This window comes from Lycorma delicatula, chromosome 10 (genome assembly GCF_047948215.1).
Source record: "Lycorma delicatula isolate Av1 chromosome 10, ASM4794821v1, whole genome shotgun sequence".
Taxonomy (NCBI): domain Eukaryota; kingdom Metazoa; phylum Arthropoda; class Insecta; order Hemiptera; family Fulgoridae; genus Lycorma; species Lycorma delicatula.
In genome coordinates, this window is record NC_134464.1 from 35,441,808 (window position 1) to 35,467,865 (window position 26,058).

The following is a 26,058-nucleotide window of genomic DNA, read 5'->3' on the forward strand; positions in this document are numbered from 1 at the left end:
TCCAGTGAATAATTTTTTCAGCTGCTATCAAATAGTTTATACAAATTGTAATTTTTAATTAATATTAGATGTGTATACTATTGCTACACATCATATATTTTAATTATAATGACTCAATTTTTTGTCTAGATTAATCTCAGGAAGTAATAAATTGTTCTGAAAAAAAATGTTCAGTCTTTTAAGTCTGCGTCTTGAGTATCATAAGCAATCTATATATGTAAATAATAAAGTCTGGTTATGGGAAAACTAGTCATCATAAATCCATGAAACTTTAAATTTTGATATTATTTGGTTATTATAATATTTGGTAAGAGTTTGAAAACCTTTAATCTCCATCCTCAAATTAACGAGAAGAAAAGTTGAAATATTACTAAGCATCTTATACCTGCAGGGACCAGAAAAATATGCTATGGGCGTCAAACCTTCCACAAACGACCTAGCACTCACAAACCACCAAAACTTTTAAATATTCTTTTTTACTTAACTATTCTTTTTCAAATATTTTACTTTCTTGACACACAAAAACCATTTCAGGTCCAGTTACATCACAAGTTCTTTATCTTTCTGTATATATATATATATATATATATATATATAGAGGGTCCTCATTATCCAAGGATAATTGATTCTGCAAAATTACCACTTAAATTAAGCCACTTTAAAGAGGAATAAAATTATTTAGGGAGAGTGCTTCGACGAAGATTGTGAGTTAATTAATTAATTATGGTAGTACATAAGTATGAGCGTGTTACCGTGCTGTGCTTAAGGACAAAGAAATAGCAAAAAAATAGGAAAAAAGAAACAGATAAAAATAAGTTTTTTTTTGCTTCCTTGTACAAAGAAAAGGAAGTATTGTGATTGCAAAAAATTTTGGTTTTCAAATTTTAACAGAAATATCCATTCCCTAATGAATATCCCTAATGAATCAATTTTGACTAGTTTCGGCGTAATGTCTGTACTTACATACATACCTGTGTATCTCGCATAACTTAAAAATAATTAGCTGTAGGATCTTAAATTTTGGATTTAGGACTGTTGTAACATCTAGTTGTGCACCTTTCCTCTATTGCAATCGACTGAACCAAAAGTATCCAAAAGAGCCCAAAATCCTAAAAAATTTGGAATTTGGACTTTTTCTTAACTGCAGTAATAAGCCCTCACTGAGAGCTTTTCAATGATTATCAAAAGTGGCATTTATTTTCATTGGTTCTGTAGTCATAGCCAAATAAAAATTTAATTAATGAAATATTTGGATCTTTCAAGGGAAGGCACATCGGTTCCAATCAGACTCATCTCCATTTTAAAAAAATTTTTTTTAAATTTATTTTTTTAACTTAAATATATTGATTTATTAATAATTATTAACCCGTGATTGTAAAAAAATTACAATAAATAATTATTCAACAATAACAATAATAAAAAAAAAAAAAATATGAAAAATAATCAGAACTTATTAGTGAAATAAAATTTTATCCATTTTTAAAAATGTGTATATGTAATTTAATAGGCATTATTACACATGTGTGTATATGTAATAGATTTGGTGAAATATCTGATTATTTTATATTAATTGAAAGTTATTATTAAGAATTGTATTATTTTTGGATTTTCTAGTTTAATTTTATTTAATTATTCTGGAATTTCTGTTTAATTTTATGTATGTAGTCATACGGTATCTACATCTGATTTTTGTACTTCAGTTATAAAATAATCAATAAACCAATCACAAACATTTTTTTGTAATCCACACTTTCCATTGTGGCTTCCATACTACTGGGAGTGAACTTTTACAGACGTTTTTTAATGCCATAGGATTTTCGTTTCTGTAAACAATAAGACTTAAGTTTTTTTGTAGCTGTTTATATTTCTGCCTACAAGAACAGTCATCTATTTGAAACCTGGCACTATGTTTTCTTTTATTGATATATATGTTCTTGATGGAATGTTTTTCCAGTATAAACTGGTTCTGTCAACATTAAAAACTTGTTTAGAGCTTTACTTGCCTTCAATGATTAATTTTTTAAATTCCACAGGATGTCTCATTTTCTTTATTGTTGGTGGTAGCAGTTCTTCCCAGAATTTTGAAATTTTTAAAACCTTAACACTTTTGAAACCAGGGAAACCAGCCCTTAGAAACAATGAACTCTTTTTTGTTGTCAATCTCTCCTAATTCTCTGTGAATATCCATGTGTAAACTGAAAGCCTTCTTCTGTATAAATGCCAAACTAATAAGCAAGTGTTTTTGGTAAAAGTCTTCTATCCATGTTGCTAATCACCTTTCCATTGCCTCAATAAGTCACTTCTTTTACACATCAATTTAACTTCAGAGTGCCTTACCGTAATCTTACCTCTTCATTCAATATCCTCTGTATTACTTAGTATGATATGAACAGTGGTCTCTGGTATGTTAATGGAACAAGAAATTTCAATCACACGTTTACTACTTGTCTTCCGATTAATGACATTTAACTTTATTTATAAACTATAACTAGAATGTTTCCTTTTAAGCACCATTTGGTTTTGTGCCGCTACCACTAGGTTTGCTGTTCATGGTTGTACAGAATAAATTAGTGTATAAAAATAAATAAACAAGTGAACAGTAATAAATTAATAATCAAAATAATAAACAAATAAATAAAACAGCACTGTACAGTACCTTCATATCATATACCTTGAAAGTTTATGATATGATATGAAAGTGAACCACGCACAAAAAAATAATATTGTTACTTTGGATGGCTATACTCTTTTTAATCCCTGCAACCGAATTAAGAAGACAGAATTGCTTAAATGGACCGTGCAATACAAAACACTAACTAGCAATGCACTGTATGCACATCTATAACAGTACAGTGGTAAACAAAATAAATGGCAGGAAGTTTTTTCATCCTGACCCCATAGGGGAAGAGACCCTCCATATAATGGTTTTGATTGCCATGCCACTCCCTCCTTACCTAGCCCCTATGAGTTTTACTGGAGGTCATCTTCAGTACCTCAGCAATGACATCTTTCAGATAAAAATAAGTTCAACATACAGCGACTCATAAAACACAACACAAAACATAACAATAAATAATGTAACATAACCAACAAAAACAAAAAATCTATAACCAAACAGAAACAAAAATAGCAACAGTTTAGCAAACCATAAAATTAAATAACAATATAACCAAATATAAACACAAAGAAGTCTAAGCGGATCATCACACCCCTTTAGTGATCCTTTCATTCGCCAAACAAGTGATAAAACTTTCTGTGATAATCCATTCGGCCCAGCCTGGCTTTTCCAATTAACATGGAGATCAAGTGTCAAACCGATAATGCTAACAAATGGTCTCCATGCGCACTGTCATACCTAGCACATTCATATATCACATGAAAAGCATCATCCAATAATCCGCATTGCAAACACATACCAGGTCGAATTTCTGTAGTCTGTCCTGAAAAGTGCCATGCCTGAAAGAAATTGTGTCACATACTTGTTCAGGTGTACCCAAAGGCATCCCACAAGTAACAACATTAGGGAAAACATCATGTGTATAACACCCACAGTCTCTCTCATCCCATTTGGCCTGCCACAGGGTGACACCATGCTGTTCTCTTTGTATCTCTTTTATTTTCTTTGAAGTCAATTCACCTTTTCTTTCTTTTTCCTGTTTAGCCTCCAGTAATTACCGTTCAGATAATACTTCAGAGGATGAATGAGGATGATATGTATTAATATAAATGAAGTGTTGTCTTGTACAGTCTCAGTTCAACCATTCCTGAGATGTATGGTTAATTGAAACTTAACCACCAAAGAACACCGGTATCCACGATCTAGTATTCAAATCCATGTAAAAATAACTGACTTTACTAGGTCAAAGTCAATTCGTCTGACTTCTTAGCCACATAACGCTGTTGCCTCTCAGATGTAGTCAAGTCTATAGGTTTCACGCCTGCGATAACCAAAATCGCCTCCCGTGAAATTATACAGTAACCACCTGTTACTGTTAGCAATTTAAGGCGTTGAGCCCGTAACAAAATATCCCGATAACTTTTAAATTTTAGCCTATCCGCCCAAACAAGCATCATATATAGCATAATTGTCTCACAGACGCCTTTATACAAGATAATCATAATTTTAAAATTAAGACCCCAATCAGGATTGACCACATGTCGAATTCTGAAGAAGTCATTAGAGGCCTTTCCCGCGACGTGTTGAAGGTGTTTCTTAAACTGCAATTTCTCATAAAGAGACACCCCCTACATCTAACCCCCTACGTATGGCGATCTCGCCATGTTCAACGAGGTAGTTGGTTAAGCTATACCGTACGTAGTCTGTAAGAAGGGAACAACCGATGGGAAAGGTCATGCTTTTTGCGCAACTTAATTTTTCTTTTGTAACCGTGAGCCTCGCAACGGTGTGAACCGGGAGAATGAATGCTCGAAAACGGAGGACCCCTGAAAATGTACACAAAGTGTATCATGAAGTTCTCCTGTGACTTTTATAACCTATTCTATTCATGATAATGGAAAAAGTACATATAAACATACGTCCAAAATATTTCGTTGCAAGTTACGGTTAGTGAAAGATTTTGCTCGAATTTCAGCTACTCCGGTGAAATTAGGGCGTAGTGAAATTTTTAGGACGTTAATTAAGTAACAGAATTAGTGATTTCTTATGGCGTATGGTTTTTAACCTGAAAAATTGAATCAAATAGATCCTAGAATCGTATCTGTAGTAGTTTTTGAGAAATCTGGGGTGAAAACCAATAAATTGGGGTAATGAACTCTGTTTTTTTATGTTTGGCATACAGTAACTTTGTTAAACGGGTGATAAACACGAAAGACTTTTAAACAAAACTTGTAGAAGATTTAATATTGAACACAATGATGTAAGATAAGTTGAATAAAACAAAGAAAAGTAAGAAAAATTTTAATTTTATTTAGAAACAATGCATTACTTCATTTGTCAGAAAAGTACTTATTTAATTTAAACAAAAACAAAATTCTTTTTGGCGTTATGAAAAAAATTGTAAAAACTAAATTTACTGTTAATTTTAAATAATAATTGTAAAATAAAAATAAATAAATAAAAATTATTAGATAATATTTTTTTATTAATGACAGAATACAATAAATCATATGAATAATTATTATTTCAAAGTTGGCAATAAAATAATAGCTGATGAGCAATGTGCAGTACTGTTTTATTATTTAAATCATTCTATAAGGTACATGTAGTATATGCGGTACTGTGATCTGTACTGTCGTTAGCGAAATTTTTCTGTAAATTTTAGTTTGAACGTTATCGGTTTACCGTTGAAGTAATGCCTTACTTATCTACAATAGGGGAATACGCTGATATGATTCATTTTGGGTGTGTGTAATGGTAATGCTACAGCTGTTGCTGTAGAATATGAAATACATTTTACGAATTGCAGGATTCCAGATCCCAAAACAATTAGCGGGATTTTTCGTAATCTTCGGGAAACAGGTTCACCGCGTAGTATGCGTATCAGTTACGAAATAATATCTATCCAACACGACGATGTTATTGATGAAATCATAATCGATGCAGTTCAGCGCAATCTTTCAAAGCGGTTAGGAGTCTCGTATTCGATGGTTTGGAGGACACTTCAAAGAGGTTTTGAGAAAACAAAACAAGTTTTATCCTTATCATAATCAGTAAGTATTAACACCCAGGAGACGGTTCGGTTTGCTTGGAATTCTGAAACTGGTGGAATACAAATCGACAACTTCACAAGTATATTTTGTTTACGGACGAGAAAAATTTCACTCGAGCTTGCCTCAACAACTAACGCAATGAGCAAAAACAGGCAGAGGTAAATCCTTATGAAACTGTGGAAGGCAACTTTCAACACTGATTTAGTGTCATTCTTCACAATCAGCTGTTTGGACCGTTCGTATTATCTGGGCGCTTAAATATTGAGGTCTACTTGAACTTTCTTCAAGAAGAATCGTCGAAACTGCTCGAAGATGTTTCTCTGGGGCTGAGACGCAAAGTATACTTCCAGTACGATGGTGCGCCTCCCCACTTCTCTTGTGCCGTTTCCGCTCACTTAAATCATTTCCCTGAGAAATGAATTAGTCGTGGAGGTCCACATTCCTGGCCACCAAGGTCACCTCATCTAACAGTTTTAGATTTTTGCGTCTGAGGATGGATGAAAATTATTGTATACAAAATAAAAATTAAATTGTCTGCATTATGAATGCGGCTGAGCAACTTAACGACAGCACTGAATAACAAAAAAGAGCAACAAAAGCAGTACAGAAGCGTTCCAAGAAATGTGTTGAAAATGGCGAGCTTATTTTTGAACATAATTATAAACTGATCAAAAGTTTTTTTTTTTTTAGGATTTATTATCCTAAAAAAATTTAAATAAAATCCTAAATTTAAATTTAGGATTTATATATCCTAAAAAAAATAGCAAATTAACCACCAAACACAGTAAGAGAAAACCCTAAACAAAACTAATACCTATAGTCGACTTTCGCGGGATCCCGCATCATTAGTTGGTACATAATTTTACAATTACATTAACAAATTACAAAAATAAAAAAGAAATAAACATTTAGAAAACAAGAAAATACTGTTGTAGTTGGTAACAGTGTTTATGAATGCAGTTCCCACTACAAAACGTCAAACGCAGTTCGATGTTTTAAATGTACGTCATTCAAGTGTGGCAGTGAAGTTCTGTTGTTACAAATTTTTTGATTGTTAGGGTTTATGTTTTACAAATTTTAAAAATCTAATTTCTTTTTGTTTTTGTTGTTTGTTAATGTAATTGTAGAATTATGTACCTACTGATGATGCGGGATCCCGCCAAAGTCGACAGTTTGTATTCGTTTTTGTTTTAGGTTCTTTCTTACTCTCGTGGTTAATTTGTTTTGAGTTTAATTTGCGCAGTAGTAAGTATATTGATGAATTATTTGATTTATATATATATGTATAATCATACGAGTTAGTAGTATATACAGATTGAAATGATATTAATTTAGATAAATTTAATCCATTGTCTAGGAGGTTGTCAGTGCAAGACAGTGGCTATGATGAAATGTCTATTTTTCTGCATTTAAAACTCATTTGTTTGATTATGTTGAGGAACATTGCAATGATGTTTGTCATCTATTGTCTTGCAATTTATAAAGAATGTGCATCTTGATATTAAAGTTTAATTATTTATGTGGTTTTTGTATACCATTATTTATTGTCTGTGTATACCATTTGGTATATTCGGAATGTTAATTTTGTTTTTTTTAAGTTACCTTTTTAATGTTGTATCCGCTGTGGTTTTAATTTAGCTTCTAACATACGTCATGGACTTTTTCTATCTATGCTATGTTTTTATGTTACTGTTATTTAATTTTTTAATTGTCTCTTTTAAATATTTATATCTTTACTATATAAATATAATATCTAGTTTATATCTTTGTTTTACTACTTTTTTTCTGGGTGGTTATAACATTGAAACGTTTTTTGCACCCCCTTCAAAAAAATAAAAAAATATTGATGTATGGACACTTCATTTCTTCTGGTAATGCTCCAGTATGTTTCTTGGATAACTACCATATGTGTGTCCCATTATATTTGATTGTGTATGTTATGCAGGATTGCATCATATAAACTAGTCACTGAAACTGAAAAGCTTTTTAAGACTTGGGGAAAGAATTTTACATTCTTTGCCATTTTTGTGTTATGCAATCTTTTGTATATGAGGAGCCTTATAACTTCTATTCATGTTTATGTTTTTTATTAGTTTATTTTTTCAATTATATTCAAAATAGATCATGAACATAATTTACAAATTTATAGAAAATTCATTATACTAACATACTCAATAAAGAACATATTTAACCACCCAACAAAGCACCAAGCATGCAGCTTTCTTGCTCATGCTACATTGTTTGATTCTTAACACGTATATGTCCCTATGTAAGTCAGTATAATGAAGCATCTGGGCACAGGTTAATTGTTACCCAACAACACTTTCTGAATGATTAAATCATGAAGTATTTTTTGTAAGTATGATAAGATGAACTCATATGAAAAGGAAACAAAAACATGATATTCTTTTTAAATATACTTTTACTTTTTTTTTAATTGACTATAAAGATGTGATTTGTTATTAGTGTATTATAATCTACCTCTTAATAGAACTAAAAGTTGTGTCCAGTCTAGACCAGTTCTTTATTTTTAACTAACTAGCCACTAACTCATAATGTAATCTAAGAGCTAAAAAAATGAAAGTAGATGTTGTATGAAACATTTATGATTAACTTTTAGTAAAAGTACTAAAGGTTACATTTCAGAAAATTTTACTGATATGTAATATGTATAGTGAAATATTAATAACTATTAGGAGCTATTATACTAATAATGAAGTAAGTGGTCCTTATATAATATCAATGTTAAGTAACAGTGAAAGTGCCAAGTAAATGGATAGTGACTATGCACTGATATAATATACTAGTTAATGTCTTATCACAAAGCTATAAAAATTATGCAAAATCCATACCCTTCTTTTTTTTACAAAGAAAGAATAGTATTATTTGTTTGTCATCTGAAAATCTCTAGGAAAGTTAGTTGTATTGTATTTAGCCAGGGCCTACAGATACTGATCCCTTTTACATAAAGTGAGAGTTAGTTCTGGGGTTGGTCTAGTGGTGAACGCGTCTTCCCAAATCAGCTGATTTGGAAGTCTAGAGTTCCAGCGTTCAAGTCCTAGTAAAGTCAGTTATTTTAACACGGATTTGAGTACTAGATCGTGGATACCGGTGTTCTTTGGTGATCTTTAAATTGAATTTTATTTAAAGCATGGATATGGTTATTAAAAACAACTTCCTTCATGAAAAAAAACCATTTGCATATTGAATGCTAAGGCCAAAAATTTGCATCTTGGTAAAAATAAGAAAAGTAAAGCAATGAAACAATGCAAAGAGATTATGGACCGTGCATGAGGTGTAGTACTTTGGAATGGGGGATGTATACTATTTTTTTACTTTTAAGTTTTCAAACTAATTTTCTTGAATTTTTACATAAAAATCTTTTGAACATTAGTACTTTGAATATTATTCTTTAATGAAGTTTTGCAATTCAAAATAATGTCTGACTTATGTTAAAAAAAAAATAAATAAATAAAAATATTAATTTAAAAGAGAATTGTTTAAAAATACTGCAAAAAAACTTTTATGAAAGTAATGGAAACAAATTGCTCCTCATTTTGGGTCCGGAATATAGTAATGTAGGTGCTAAAGCTACTTTAATTTTAACAGCTCTTCAAGGGATGAAGAAAAATACAAATTTTTTTTTATTCATAATTATTGAGAGTTTGAACCAAAAGACTATTTATTTTTTAATGATTGGGAATTTTAAGAAAAAATTTCTAAAAATATTCATATATAAGTTTTATAATATATATATATATATAGGTTACAGATGTATAAATTAAAAAAATTATAGACATTTCATACTATATATGAACTTTCAAAATATTTTGAAAACTATTTAAAATGAATGGAGATAGAGCAAAAGAATAAAAAACCATGTTTCAGTTTTAAAAGTTGGGGGTTGATTTTTTTGAAAATAATTTGTATTTGCAATATAGGTAACAAATTTGTTTTTAAAGTTTTCTCTAAAATGCCTCTGAAGAAAATTAAATTTGTTTTTTGCCATATCCCCAATCTCCGTAATAAATTAAAAAAAAAGTATGATCATTGCTCCATATAGATAGAAATATTTGAGCCAAATTTGAAGAAAATTGACATACATCATGATGTATGTCACACTGCTATGTATGTCATACTGCTATATGTATGTCATACTGTTTTAGCACATTCATATATACATAAGTCTAAATTAACTAATTGGACCCTAAAATGTAAAAAATTTCCAAAAATATAATCCAATAAATCTAATACCCCCATTTCTGAAATGATCATCCTACTTTCCCTTTTATTATGGCTATTCTAGCTATATTCACCAAGAAAGTAATTAGAAATATCTTGAAATTCTCTATTAAATATTCTGTCCAGAGAACCCTGTATGTAATCTTTGAGTGGAGAATTTCATTGTAATCCTCTATTAATGATTTTTTTTTAAAATTCATGCACTTCTAGTCAATTAGAAGAAATTTATAACTAGACAAACTTTCTCTACAAAATAAAAAAGGGTGAGAATTAAAAAAATTGAAATTGTTATATTGATACAAAGTAAAATTTTAATAGATACTAGAAAACGAATTTGAATTGAATTGAGAACTTTGTCCATCTTTGAATGCAGATCTTACCATATTAAAGTCATTAAAAAGTAGATTTTTTTTTACTAACGCCATAAATTGTTTTTGATTCCATTTATATAAATGAATTAGCTTGTTTCATTAGATTAATCAGTTGTTTTGTTTAATTTAAAGATTAAGCCAACAAACTTGTTGACATGTTCTATGGAGAAAGATGATTTTAACATGTGGTAAATACTAGGAATATGTAAATAAATATGAAATAAAATTTAATAGATATTAAAGTACAATATATATTTTATTTTGTAAAATTTTCTTACAAAAATGACTTACAAAAAATAATTACAATGATATTTACAAATATATTACATAGATACATACATACAAACAATAGTAACTAACACATTATTTTATAAATACAACAAAATTCTTATAAAAATATTTTACAAATGTTTATTTAAAAAAAAAAAAAAATAATAAAACATATGTTTTAATGAATTATTTACTATCTTACCAGTGAAAGTATTTAAGTAATTACTTTTAAAAGGTTTTTAATCTATAAATCATATCAGCTTTTTTAAAATTTTTATTATCAATAAAAATTAAAAAAAAAAAACGCAACAACCTGATTCAGTTTATAAATATAAGGAAAAGTACTTATATCAGTTTTTTGTTCATTGTGATAATGAAAAACTTATTAATGAACCAGTTAATTCAGATATGTAACTTTTTCAGTTGAATATATTTTTTTTACAAATTTTGCTATTTTTTAAATTCAATATTATTTAATTATTTATACACAATTTACACAAACACATATAAGTTCATTATACCACTGTTTAAAAAGATTCTTATTTATTTTACTTTTTTTTTATTTTGTATAATTAGTAATTTAAATTGATTTTAACTTTTTAATCTGATGAATTTTTTATTTTATTCATAATTAAAAATAAATATAATTCTATATCATTCAATTTAAAAAGATGAAATGAACTGATGTGATGAATTTACAATGCAATTATTATGACATGTTTCATAAGTGTGAATGATATGAATTAAATTTTTAAATGGAGTTGAATGATGTCATTTATCTAGGGCCTGAAACAGTCATGAACGAATATCATTTCGCTGATGATATTTGTAACCGCTGAAACAATAATAAAAACATATATTATGATTATTACATATATATTTTTAAATAAAAATGAATAATAAATGTTTCTTTGGTTGTTGTTAAAAATATACAGCTACAGATTACAGACACAATTTTAATTTTGGATTTATTTATAATAATCAGTCTTTTATAATTGTACCAATCCTGGCCTAGCCATCTATGAACGTAAGAAGCTACTATTTAGATCAGCAAAAGACTGAACTGTTTATGAGCTGTAGATGAAAAAGCTTTGCTGGATATTTGGAGATTTACAGAATATCTGACAAATCAGACAGAACCTTCCTATGAAAAACAATACAATGTTTCTATTTAATATAGAAGGGTTTTATCCATATCTGTTACATTATAAGGATATGCTCTATAATAGTATTTTTACTTTTCTGCCTATTGTTGTAGCAGAACTATAGCTATAGAAGGGAGAGTGTGGTAATCAGTCCAATTTGGGCATATGTGGTTTTCACCAGATTTTAATGTTTTAACACCTAAGGAACCAAAAAAACTGGATGGAAATTTTCCGGATGTTCATATGTATGTGTGTGCGTTCAGGGTTAGGTGTTGTACCCTAAATCACCTTATATCTCCAGTACTTGTCGTCCAATTTTAACCAAACTTGGGTAGATTACTTCTATACATAGGGCATTGATGCCATTAAACTTTCAACATAAAAGGTCAATCAAGGGGGTGAGGCTGTAGAGCAAGGCCACCCTCAGTATCTTGTCATTTCTACTAATTAAGGTTTTATTCTTCTTAGACATATTTGTTAACAATTAAAAAAATTTTTTTCAAATTGCACTCCCACCCCAAAAAAATGCCCTAAATAAACTAGTGACTAAGTGGGTGTAGTGTGTCATTAGTATCCCCTTTAAGGACAAGGAGCGCTAGTGTACAGCTGCTGTACTCATATTTTATGTTGTAATGTACAGGTGAGCGGTAGCGTTACAGCTACTTTAAATAAGTAGCTGTAACGTATCATATTTATGCCATATGTATACCATATGTATTTATGTATATGTATACCATATTTCATGATGAAATATGGTATTCTGGCGTGCTGTAGTTAGAATTACTGAATGAAATAAATAAAAAATATTATATTTAAATTAAATTATAAATTTTTTAATTTAAGTTGTGTGTAAGCCATGCATAAGAATAAAGGCACCTGGCGGGATAGTCCTACAACTGTGCTGTCAGCTTTTCTTTTTGTTTCCATCAGAAACAACATTACTGAAACAACATTACTGAAACAACATTAAAACATTGATGAACCTCTTATAAACAAAAATAATTTTTATTAAATTTTTATACAGGGTGCTCTATTAAAATTTTGATATCTTTTACTACTCATCCGATTATTACAAATCCATTGTTAAACTGAACATATTTTGTAACCCTCATCTATTTCAAGGTTTACTTTAAATGAGATTTCTTATAATGCTGTATTTTTTATTTATACTGAAATCCATTTTAACATACTTTCTTTCACAGAAAATACAATTTATGGGAAGTGGAAGTAAAATGTTTTATCACTTGTGAAATTTTTTTTGATATACTGATTTACATTTTAAATTACTGTAATTTTCTAAAATATTAACTCTGTAAAGTGAAGGATTTTTCAGTGTAACCTTTTGTTATTGGTTTCAAAATAGACATTACAGTTTTAGAATAAAAGCCAATTTAAAGATCCAAGATTATTTATAAATTGCACAACTTAATTATTAACATTGTATTATTATATTTTGATAAAAAAGCAATGAACATCTATTATATAAATTCAAAAATTAGTTTACACAAATAATAATATTTTGTTTAATAAAAAAATCATTACTAGGACCAGCCCGATTTAATCTTCATTGCAGATCAGTTGTTTAACAGCTGATTTTCAAAATCGAAGTTCTAAAGTTCAAATCCTAGTAAAGGTAGTGGCTTTTTTATGTATCTGATTACTAGACAATGGATGCCTGGTACTTTGGTGGTTGGTGTACAACCACCTCAAGGCAGTACCAAGGTAGTATACCTTGGTGTACTACATCTCATTTACATGTCATCCTCATCTCATTGGCCATGGCCGAGGATTGCTTATTGTTCACTTGAGCACACACTTGAACAGATTGCAATGCACACATTAGGAAAATAAAGTAAAAAAATATTAGTAGGATTATTTTGATTTTATTAATTTTAACATACCTTTTTTTTGTTTATTATTTTTTAATGATGATAATGTGGATGATGATGATGATATTTTGATAAGTCATGGTAAATATGTTTAACTCTGTATACTGGAATATGGACTGGATATGGTTTAGGTACAGGGTATGGAACCTTCTTTTCTACAGTGATGTGAACTGGTTTTTCTACTGGATATGGGACTGGTTTTTCCACAGGATATGCAATAGTTTTTACCACTGGTACCGGTACAGGTACTTGAACTGGAATCGGTTGTGGTACATGGATTGGTATAGGATGTGGTACTGCTACTGGTACTGGATGTGGTATGGGAACGGTTAATGCTTTGTAAACTGGTACTGGAATCGGTTTTGTTACTTCAACGTGTTGTGCTATTAATTGACCACCTCCTCCATGTCCGGATGATATTCCATATCCTGCATATGGACTATAGGCTCCATAACCATACCTGCATAAGATAAAAATAAATAATATAAATATAATTAAATTATAGTCTTTTTTTCCATTACTTATTTACAAATTATTTTTAAATTCTTTAATGGCAAGTTTGTAAAATATTACCACATATAACATTTTTCATGATTTTTTTGATTAAATATTGTTTGTTTATTATATTTCTCAACAATTTAGTCAACTCACTTTTAACAAATAAAATTTACTAATATATAAATATATGTTAAAAAATTGGATGGTTTCTGAACCAAAATAAAAAAACCATAGTTATATTCCAGTGAAATAAATGAATAAATAAAATAACTGTAGTGAAAATATGAAGAAATTTCAGAAAAAGAGAAAAGAACTGTATAAGGATAAATAAAAATTGTAATATGGTTCACATTGGCCAAATTGAAAAATAAATACATAAAATATGGAATTTATAATTAGGATTTAGAAATGCCACCTCTAGTGTCAGTAATTAAAGATTGCAACTATAAAAATATATGGTAGAACTGTACACATCTATGTTTAAGAAATTTATCTATAAATAAAAATAATCTATAATAAGTAATGATTACTCACATTTTTTATTAATTTTGACTAGTTTACTAGGTAAACAAAAAACAGAATAATTTAATCCATTAAAATTATAAATAAAGCTGTTGATTAAAAATGATGACAAATTTTTAAAGATTTTTATATCATGACAAAACACTTTATTTATGGGAATAATAATATTAATAATAAAAATATATACTGCCATTATAAAATTTTTAAATTACATGTATATTGAATTTTTTTTGGAAAGTTTATGGAAAGTTAAAATTAAAATAATATGCTTCAGTTAACATTTTTAAAAATTACTATTCAATGAATATGCATGCTAAAATGAAACACTTTAAATTTATAATTTTTCTGTAATTTCATGTTTTTTTCCGCTTTAAATCTTTTAAGAAAAAGAGAAATTTATTATGTTATATAATAGTAATAATACTTTGTTACTTAGCTCTTATTTATTATATTTATAGACAGAAACTAGTAGGAAACAAGTATCAAAACATTTTTTATTTTTGATATTAGTTGCTCTTTCTGGTTCAAAACAATATATTTATTTATTCACATTTGTGTGTGTGTGTGCATGTGTGAGATTTATTCTGACATTTCATTTATATTTAATTATCCAAGTAATGAAATAACAATTCACTACAGCTGCTGCATCTTACTTCTTCCTTTTATATAACATAGATTGAATGAATGTATTTTGGAGTTTTTACCTTCATCTTCAGTTTCTTGTTTTATAAGTATATATCAATTCAAATACAGTTTTTATTTATTCCCCTAAATGGTAATTTTATAGTGAGGTATATGTCCATAATTGTCAGTCTGGAGCTTAAGATTGTGGCAAATTTCAAACATTTCTCCTATTAGGTATACAAATACTTAAAAAGGTGGTAAGACATGTATGTTTAATTTAATAAAATTAAAAATGAATATACAAAAGCAATATTTTTTTTTAATTTTTTATCATATATATTCATATTTATTTATATATGTGAAGAGAAATATGACAAATAGTTGGTTTATTGTGCAGCTGTACAGTATTAAGTAAGGGTGTGTCAAAATATTTCAGAAAAAATAATTATAAAAAAGATTTCTTTGGCATTTTTAGTGGCAGATTGGCAACTTCTCTTGTTTTATCATTGGGAAGATCCTTGGTTCAAATACTGGCTAAGCTTAGCGTATTTCATACATTACAACATTTTGTTAACATATACCCATACATTAGAGTTGTTTTAACCATAAACTTTTGAGATTTTTTTTTTGTAAATTAATCATAAAAAATATTTGAAATTACACGAAAAAGATGTAGATGGGTGTATTGAATCAATATTATGTACTAGTTTTTGTGAAACTTTCTCTTTCTATTCTTTCTTTAAGTTTATTTGATAGTAATTTTTATTTTTTATATATTTAAAAAATCTTTATCAGTTTTTTAAAAACTGAGAAAATTAAGTTTGATTTATCTATTCTGTAAAAGGTTTATTCTCAAATAGTATCTTTTGGAGTTTTTTTTTTTTAAGTAGAGTTTAATGTTTTTTTTTGCTATTATTTCTCATTAGCATTTTGTAACAAATTTTTATAATATATATATATATATATATACACTATATATCAATTTTTATTTTATAACAAAGAAGAGATTTTTATTCTAGCTGGTGATTTTATTAAATACTTAGTTTTATAAAAAGTATTTTCCATAAGATTATTTATATTTTTATTTTAATTTCTCCATTGATTTGTTGTGTTTACATGAGAATGTGTATGTGTGTGTGTGTTTTTTTTTAACTCGTGCAAACAAAACCTGATGCTGTGTAGCTGATACGTTGAAATTGAATCCACTCTCCTTTCTTTTATTCTTCTTGTGTGATAATGTGAACATTAGTGTGTTATGTGAGAGTTAATTTTATTTTACATATATGTATGTATAACCAGTTGAAAGAAACGTAACTGGTTTTTATGAATATTATAAAAGTTGTCCTAGAATGAAAGTAATTTATTTCTGCCAGTTGTTAGTGACTTGCAAATAAAATTGAATGAACGTGGACAACATATAAAATAGATAAATTATATTTATCCACTTATCATCATCTTTTAAGTTCTTTTTAATTAAATTTGTGTAAAAATATATTCAAAGGTATTTTAAAAGAATTCTTTAAAGTTTATAGTTTGTATTATTATTTTTAAACAAAGCTACAATTAAAAACTTGTTCAGTTTAAAGAATTTGTTATAAATTATGTTAAAGTTGTAAAGAAAGTTAATTATTTTTTCTTTTAATTTTGTATGATTAATTCAGTTTCTCAGCATTTATGCTAGTTTTTACCAGAAATTGAAAAGTAATTTTAGATAGGAATAGAAACTAGTTTGCCTATTAGAAACTCTCAGTTGATTTTGTTGCAGTCCTGACGTTGCCTACTGGACTTAACCCACACTTTAAGACAATAAAAAAAAAGTTAAGATGACATTCAAAATAAATATTGTAGTATAAAGAAGTTTTTAAATGTAATTTTAAATAAAAATTTAAACAAAAATAATAATTTTGATGTTAACATTTAATAACTAAAATTAAAAATGTAATAAAATGATGTTTAACTTTAATTATTATTTGCATGTATGTGTAAGTAATGTGTATGTATGTGTAAGTAACCCACTGAGTTGGTCTGGTGATGAGCTCGTCAACCCGAATCAGCTGATTTCAAAGTTGAGAGTTCCAAGGTTCAAATCCTATAAAGGCAGTTACTTTTAAATGGATTTGAATTCTAGATCGTGGATACCGGTGTGTTCTTGCTGGTTGGGTTTCAATTAACCATACATTTCAGGAATGGGCTCTTTTTCTAATCGTTGTGGTTAATAGAGTGAAGTTATCTTTGGTAGAGCTGAATCACTAAATTTCAGTGGGTTTGGCACGCTGATTTTTAATAATATATTTGGCTTTGCAAAGAAAGCAACAGATCACTTCACTTCTATTTTCCTTTTATAATCCTTGCATGATTTGAGTGTTATTTATGGGATATCAATTTTCAGGATTGACTTGGGTCTCTGAGAGGTTTTTACCTATCACAGTTAAGCACTTTAATATGTTCATATCTCAAACTTGTAAGGCATAAATTTTTAAATTAAAGCAAAATAATTTTTACTCAAGAAGGTGTAGTAGTACCTTACTTTGAATTTGTGTACATTATAAGTTTTATTGATGTAACAAATCATCTAGGAAACTTTTTAAAATTATTTTTATTAACATAAAAAGTAAGGTCATCAGAATAAAAATAACTTTACAGAAGGTGGAAGTTAAATTTTAAGCTGTTAGGATTGAAGAGAGTTTGATTAAAAGTAAGGCAGTAGAGTATGAGAAGGGGATTCCCCTTCTACTATTTGTGAACTGAAGATGAGTTTTGGGCAAAACTTTTACATAGTACAGTATATTATAAAAGATTACTGACATAAATGTAAAGTTTTTCCCTTGTTTAAAAAAAAATATATATATATAAAAAAATAGTCTTATTTTATTTAATTTATTTTAGTCACTATTATTAGTAGTAAATTTATTATATAGTTAACTAAATACTACAGATTAATATTTAGTTTATTCGTTGAAGTAATTACTAGCCTAAAACCAGTTTATTCTGCCATTAAAAAAAATAAGATGATTTTTATAGAATTTGGAAATTAAAAATATTTAGCTAGGAAATTTTTTTCTGAAAAGTAAACATTTTATTTTTTCTGTTAAATTTTGATTAATTAGTGAACTACATATAATTTGATATATCAGTTCTTTATCACATTTTCTGCTGAAAGGCAGTTTTCCTCTGAATGGTGATCTAACTTACAGAAAGGTAACTAAGATCAAAGATGCTTGAAGGGAAGGTTCTATTCTCAAATTTTGCCAAAAAAATTTCCTAGTTTTTTTTTTTTATAAAAGATGTCATAAAAATATAAAAAACTTACCCTCCACCAATATCTGCTTGTGTATGACTTGATTCATAACCTCCCCCTGAAGGATAGCTATTCTCATACGTTGCATATTGCCCAGCATCAATTCCACGTTTATCTGTATTATGTCCTTTATTTTCATCATCAGTGTCTGAATTGTTATAATCTTCATCACCATTTATTAACACTATTTGCATTATTAACCATACATACACCTTAAAAAAATAAATTAAAATCAGTTATGTTTTTTTTAGTGTACATATTTATTAAAAAATAGAAGAAAAAATATTTTTTACTTATTTATTTGAATAAAAAGATGCTACTGCTACTCTTTCACCCTCCACCATCCCATTTGGTCGCCCTAAAGCATAAGACCAAATGTCTGTGTCAAAAACGGCTACTGAACCTCAAAACAGTTTAGCAATCAGTGTCCTAACTAGCACCTAGAGTTAATCTAAAAGTAGAATAAACCACTCGCTTGCATGTCCCACCGCCCACTTATCATATATCACTAAAATGTGTAGGCGCACCCCGTCAACTACTAAAACATATATGACTATCAATAATTAAATTTATCTTGTCAAAGACAGCAATTTGCTGCCATGCCTAGGTCGCTGAATGCCAGCAAGTACCTGTCCACCATTAAAGTGCTTGGAGCCTTAATCTGGCTGGTAGCCAACCATATCTCTTGATTAGCTTACTACAGCAGTGCAGTAGGAGTTTTTTCCCTTAGGTAAACTATTAATGTCGCATCAAGGAACTCCCACACGGTCTGACAATGCGGCTTTTGCCACATGACTCACCGCTTGTGAGTGGCCAATTTTCCCCTTGACCTCTAAGTTCCAGAGTGGCCTGAGTTTTGGCCCCCCCAAGAGCTGGGCAGTCGAACATCATGTGTTCGTTTGACTGGACTTCCCTGCAGACCCACAGCTCATCAGCTGCCAGGCGGAATCACTTCTGAATGAATGCTAAATCATATTTTAATGATTGTTAAAATTTTTCTTAGTATTGGTAATGGCACTGATCTGTAGCTTTGTAGTTTGAGCAGTAGCGATTAATTATGTTAATCTGTTTTATTGAAAACTAAATAATTGCCTAATTTGAATACAGATATCACTACATTTGTGTGATATACAAACCAAATATTTTGAAAAATTTTAAAATAGAATTAAAAAAAAATGTGTGTGGTTCTATACAAGAAGACAAAATTTTTCATTACTTTATTTTGTTTCCGTTTGAAAAAGTATCAATTAATTCTAATCTAAATTTTTACAAACAAAAAAACCTTTGATCCATAAGAATAGTTAGACATCAAAAAATCACTATGGTAAAAATTAAATAAAAAAAATAAATAAAGATAACAATATTGCAAATAAATAGATATTACAGGTAAGGAAACAGTAACATAATGAACCATGTGACCTTAAGTTGAGCATAACTTAAAAATGACTCAACCAGTCCTTATCAGATTTTCACATGCACTACTTTAACATACACTACTTCAGCATATCTAAATATCAATGAAATTAATTTAGCAGTTTAGGAGTTTTCAAGCCACAACATTTTATACATAGAGTCTATATATATTGTTTTTATATATAAGAAAACCCCAATTTAAGTTTAACCTCCCCCTAATCCTATCATGCAACCGAATGTAATATTGTTTCTTTGAAAAGTTGGTGAAAAATGGTTTGTAGGATTTTGATGTTCAGTGTTTGTTCGCAAATAACTTCTGATTGTGACATATCTATTTTCAAGAATAACATTCCACAGCAGGATTACTAAACAAAATTAGGAATGTAGTGGTTTCTCTGTTTATTGTTAAAATGAGGCGATATTTTATCATGTTAAACCCACTGAAATGCAGGTGATATTCAGACCTGTTAGAAGTATTTTCTTCCTGTTCATTATAGGGATTGGCTGCTTATTGTTATGTAGAATTTTATTTCTTTATATTATAATTTAGTGAAACAAGTTTTCTTTCATGTTCTAAAATTTCTGTGTTCCAAAATCGATGAAGAAATAATGATAAAAAATTTATATCTTAATTTTTCAGAAAATCAGAACCATTTGGTACAGTTTCTTAACGCTGAAAAAATTAGTTGTTCATTTTATTGCATTATTTATTATTGGTTACCAGTTTAGAAATTGATTAATTATAAAGTACTTCATCTTGATGCAACACCATTGATCAGAATCAAAATTATTAAATTTTACTGTAAAAAAAAAAAAAAAAAAGATCTAATCAGTATCCTTGAATGTGTGCGCGTGTGTAAATATTTATTATTAAAAATAATAAATTTATTCTGAAAAATAATTGTAATATTCATTTGTATCAAATGAGAAAAAAAAATTATTATATCATATACTGTGATACTTTGATCAATAAAAAAGGACCTTATTTATTATGCTTCCATTTTTATTTTCAATGAATTATCTAATGATGAAAATTATTTTTTATCTTATGTATATAAAAGTAAATTTAAAGTTTTCTTTTACAGGAACAGTAATATTTTGTTATTAAATTTTTAAATAATATTAATTTATTTGTGCTTTTTTATATTTAATGTGTATTCATTTTAGATTACTCATAATTTATCATTTAACACCATAGTTATTTTATTTTACACTGATTTTGTACATTTATTACTTTCATATAATTGCATTTGCTATTTTATATGTGTATATATCTTCTCCTTTGTTAATTAATTTTGTAATATTGTTTTAATCAAGCGTTTTCCATAGTTTTCGTTGAGAGCCTTCAAGATAATGCTAGAGGATTTTATTTTTTGTTATTTGTGAAATTGTATAATTTTATTCCTGATATTATCTATATAATATATAACTATTTTGTTCTGAGTAAAATATTCAAGGAAGATTACAAATTATTTACAACAACTTTGTTGTGTTTCTTTATGACTTTATAACTAATAAAACTTTTTGTGTTATAAAAATCTATAAATATAAAATTGAGTACAAATTTTGTTTATTTACAGATTACGGATTTATCTTAAAACTATGATGGCTAATTATATTGTTAACTGAAACCGATTTGGTCAGTAAGAAAAGTTTTACTGAGAGTTATAAAAATATTAACACATATTATAAATATGTTATACATATTTTATAAACGGGTTGATATAAGTTTTTGTTTTTACATTCTTTACGAATAAAGATGTAGTGATAATAAATCATATGTAAACTTTCGAAGAAACAGGCTACCTGTTTTCCAATATCTGTATTTAGTGAAGGAGATATACTTTGAGAAGGCCTCTTTTATCTGTGGTTAGGCCTTCAAGGACCACATAAGTATAATTTTATTGGTCTGTTTCTTTTTCTTTCAGAAGTTCTTCATTCTTTCAGACTGTTTAACTCTTCTTTCTTCATTCCATTCTCCTCTTTTGGAGTTTTTTCTTTTCACCTGCAGGAACCTTTAATTCAAAAATTTTCTTTTCGATCTGGACAGTCACGTTCGATAATTTTGAACTTTTTGAGCTCTTCTTTTATCTGTTGAACATAGCCACCGTGACCTTTGTAGATCCAGAGTTTATGGAAAATCAGTTTTTTAGCCTTGATTGGTTTATTAAGACCACGTGTCCATAAAAGTTAGTTATCATTTTCTTATTTTTACTTTCAGGTCTTCAATTTTATTTTTGTATATCTCTTTATTGGATCTCATTCAGTGGCCTTCTTCTGTTCTTCTTGGACCATAAGTCCTTAAAATTCTTCCTTTTGTCTTGAGTAGATCTTCTATTTCGTTTTGTTGTAGTATTCATGCTGTACAAGATGTTTGATTAGCCTTATAACTGTTCCACAATGCCTTAATTTTGCATTTATAGTAAGGTTCTTTTTATTGTTAATATTCATTGTATAAAAGTTTAGTTCTAATATGTGCTTTTTTTTATCATAATCATCAGTTTATCTGTTCCATTTTTAACAATTATTTTTCCAAGATATTTAGAGTGGTTCGTGATCTTAATTTTGTCATACTTTTTTTTCTGTTGTCTTTTTTGGATATTTCCTGGCACTTGACATCAATTTTGTCTTTGAAAAATTCTGCAAGCGTCTTTTTTCAGCTACTTCTTTCATTTGGTAAATTTGGTTGATTTCTTACTGTTCTGATATTTAAAAACAAAATAAAAGAATAAAGTAATAATAATAATAATGAATCAATTATAAAACATTGCTTTGCTTTTATTATTTGATTATTTAAAGTCTTCGATGATCTTATGAAGTGACAGTGTTCGTAAAATAAACATACCAGTAGCCTGTTAGAATCTCTGGATTACCAGGACATGACCTGTTCTAATTACGATTCAAAAACAGGATGGTGATGTGATACGATCAAGTACCATTAGCATTAAAATGCCAGGCCTGGAATTGTATAAAATAGCAAAAGCAAGTGTGACTGTTATCGTTTGTTATTCAATTGGTTAAGCATATCTAAAATCATTAAGAAATTGGGACAAATACTCTTAAGTAGAACATCTTTTTAATGTGAAATAGTTCCTCATTTATTCTTACCAGAAATTGACCTTTATGATTGTATTTTTCTGTAATTTTAAAAAAAACCATCAGTTCCTTGATGATAATTATTTCTTGGAAAGTGTTTGTTAACATCATATCCTGTCAAGAAAAACTTGTTTATAAGACAGCTAAGTTTGTCATTTTATGAACAAAGGTCATACGTATTTACCAGCCTTAACTTAGCAAAAGTACAACAAACTACTAGAAACTTCTGCTTTATATGATTGATTTTCTCAAGTTAAAAAAATATAAATTTGTAATTAAAGCAATTCTGTGCAATGTAGGTAAAGAAAAATATTAAATATGAGCAGAAGTAGAGAATTTTTTGTAAGGATCTTAAATGCCTGATCTTTTAAAATTTCTAATGTGATAAATCTAATATTTTAATCTTGACATGTATTTATCAATTAAAAATTAGCTGTTGTTACCAGTGTTATATTAACTCGTTCTTGGACTATGTATGTGAGATTCATACTACGGAACCTTTCAGTTGAATTTTGAAGCACTTCTGCTTATCCATTCGTTCTGAAATTTTGCATAAAGCTTTGCTCCTGATGACAACAAATTTTAGCAACATTTTCAATTTGCTAAGATGAGTTATCTTAACATAAAACTTACATATGGGATGGGGATTCAACTGAGAAAAATAAGCGTCACATGCTAGCTGTTAACACAGTTCATTCAAGAATTGTTTACAAATAATGATACTCTTTTGTGAACGGTTTTTGATCATGCTCATATTTAGATATTTCAGTCTGCGATTGAAATATTTACTTGAAAAATAAAAAAAATAGTCCTTTTATAATTATAACAGTAACAGCCTAACAGTAAAGATCTGCTATTCTTTCTTACATAAAGATTTACTTTTGAACAATAATATGGCACATTCATAATGTTTTTAGATTTTCCAGGTCGTAATTTATTTCATTATTATACAAACAGTTACTGAACATTTTGAAAATGAAAATTTCTAACCAAATTAAATTCGTTATAGAAATTTGCACTGCACAATTTTTTTTTTTTAAATATATTAAAAAAAAAACTTTTTAAAAACCGCTCTTATATTAAATGCACTAACAAGTAGAAAATAAAAAAAAAATGTAAAAAAATTTTTAAAACATCGCTCCTTAATTAAATGCACTAAAAGGGGAAAAAATAATTTTACGATGGTATCAGAATGGATTTGACAACAAGCTTTAAATAACTAAAGATGATGGTGATGTGTAAGATTATGTGAAATTCATAGCTTCAAATTAAAAATTTGATGTTTTTGCCAATTTTTTCTTATATGTGATGAATGGCTTAAAGAGTGGGATGCAAAGATTTGTACTTTGAAATGAAGTACCCCACTCTTTAGGCTATTCATCACACATGAAAAAACTGGCAAAATTTCAAAGTTTTAATTTGATGCTATGACTTAATCTTTCACATCACCATCAAAGGTTGTTGTCAAATCCATTCTGAGATACCATCCTAAAATTATTTTTTACCTTTTAGTGTGTTAATTAAGATTGTTGTTTTAAAAAAAAAATTACATATTTTTTATTGTATTTCAATTGGATTCTTCTGGCATGAAAAAATTGGTAAGGAAAGAATTTTTTTTATTTTTATATTTTTAATTGTATGGGAAAATTTAATATTCTTTATATAGTCAGAAAAAAATTAAGTTTTGATGAAAAAATTTTGTTATCGCTTCACAACTAATCTTTATGAACATTGTGAAATGCAGGAGCTAGCTTGAATTTTCTTATTTTGTTATGCAAATAGTTAACTAGATCAGTTAAATAATATTTAAGAATTATGTAGTATTATTTTGGTAAATTGTGTAACTGTTTTTATGCATCAACTTTTAAGTGCTTTTTTTATATAACAAAACAATTATTTTACTATTAATTCATTTCGTTTTGTGTTTTTTGTAACTGTTTTGTTGAGTTTCTTGTTAACTAGTTATTTTATCAATTTTTTTCTCTCTACAGTTTTCATAATTGGTGACATAATGATGATGAGATGATAATTTTTTTTTTATCTGAACAAATTTGATTAATTAATTTGGAATTATTTTCAGGTGTGATGTAAAGATAATTGAAAAAACAAGTATAAATGTAAAAATACATTTAAAAAATGTTTTGTGTAATTATTAAAATAAAAAATTATATTCTGTTTCATGGTAGTGATACAAATTTGCTGGTTATTCAATCTTCTGATAATTAAGATTATGTTAATTACTTTTTCTTTTTTTTTTAAAGAAAACCATTATCTGTTGTAAAACTGTTAACAGATTGGCACATGTTGGATTAACTGTGTGTGTCATTTTTAATGTATGTAATAATGTATTTTATGTACTCTTAAAAGTGTACATAAAAGTGTATTACTTTGATTTTATTTTGACTCAAAAGGGAAAACATGATCTTTTTCATTTGATATGTATGATTCTAGGGAAGTCTTCAGATATCTATTGATTGGGACTTTGAATTGTTTCTATATCTCTTTTTATTATAATGAGTGTACTTGTACACAGCTGTTGCACCCATTGATCAGCATGATGTGTGGTTTAACTGGACGCTAGATTGGTAGTTAGAAATAATATCAAGGAATTGTTAGTGTTAAAAATAACTGATTCAGCTTCAAAATATTGACCTCTCAAATCGGAAAGCTTAACCATGTACACCACTCCAAGATATGATTTACCGAAATCTATATAGGAAAATAAATATTTTCGTTAAGAGGTTTGGAACTTTCGTTCAAATAATTATTTTAACCATAAAATTTATTATTAATGTAATTTTATCTTTATTTTTCCCTTAAAATTGTAAAATGAGTCTGTGTGCATGAAACATAAACATTGATTCAACGAAATGGGATTGATGGAGGAATTTCTGGAGGAAAAATATTTATTTTTGTTTCAAAAACTTTTTGATCGGTAAAAATTTGTTTTAATTCTGAATAAAAATCCTGATATCCTGAGAAATTATGGGCTAGATGAGTACCTATTATTATCTGAAAGG

The 26,058-nt window shown here is 28.1% G+C and overlaps 1 protein-coding gene across 1 annotated transcript; it reads right to left on the bottom strand.

The window, feature by feature from the left end:
- Nucleotides 1-13,620: 13,620 nt before the first annotated feature.
- LOC142331712 (uncharacterized) lies at nucleotides 13,621-18,723 on the bottom strand. The gene is made up of 2 exons (XM_075377752.1): nucleotides 18,542-18,723; nucleotides 13,621-14,047 (listed from the first exon to the last, which is right to left on the bottom strand). The coding sequence occupies exons 1-2, from the start codon at nucleotides 18,721-18,723 to the stop codon at nucleotides 13,621-13,623; spliced, it is 609 nt and encodes a 202-aa protein (XP_075233867.1).
- Nucleotides 18,724-26,058: the final 7,335 nt, after the last annotated feature.

What these genes read in the sequence shown, in the direction of transcription:
- LOC142331712 (XM_075377752.1), bottom strand. Translation starts at nt 18,723, where the DNA reads ATGCAAATAGTGTTAATAAATGGTGATGAAGATTATAACAATTCAGAC. An exon ending in CAAGCAGATATTGGTGGAGG is followed by an intron (nt 14,048 to 18,541) that starts GTAAGTTTTTTA and finishes TATCTTATGCAG; the next exon opens with GTATGGTTATGGAGCCTATA.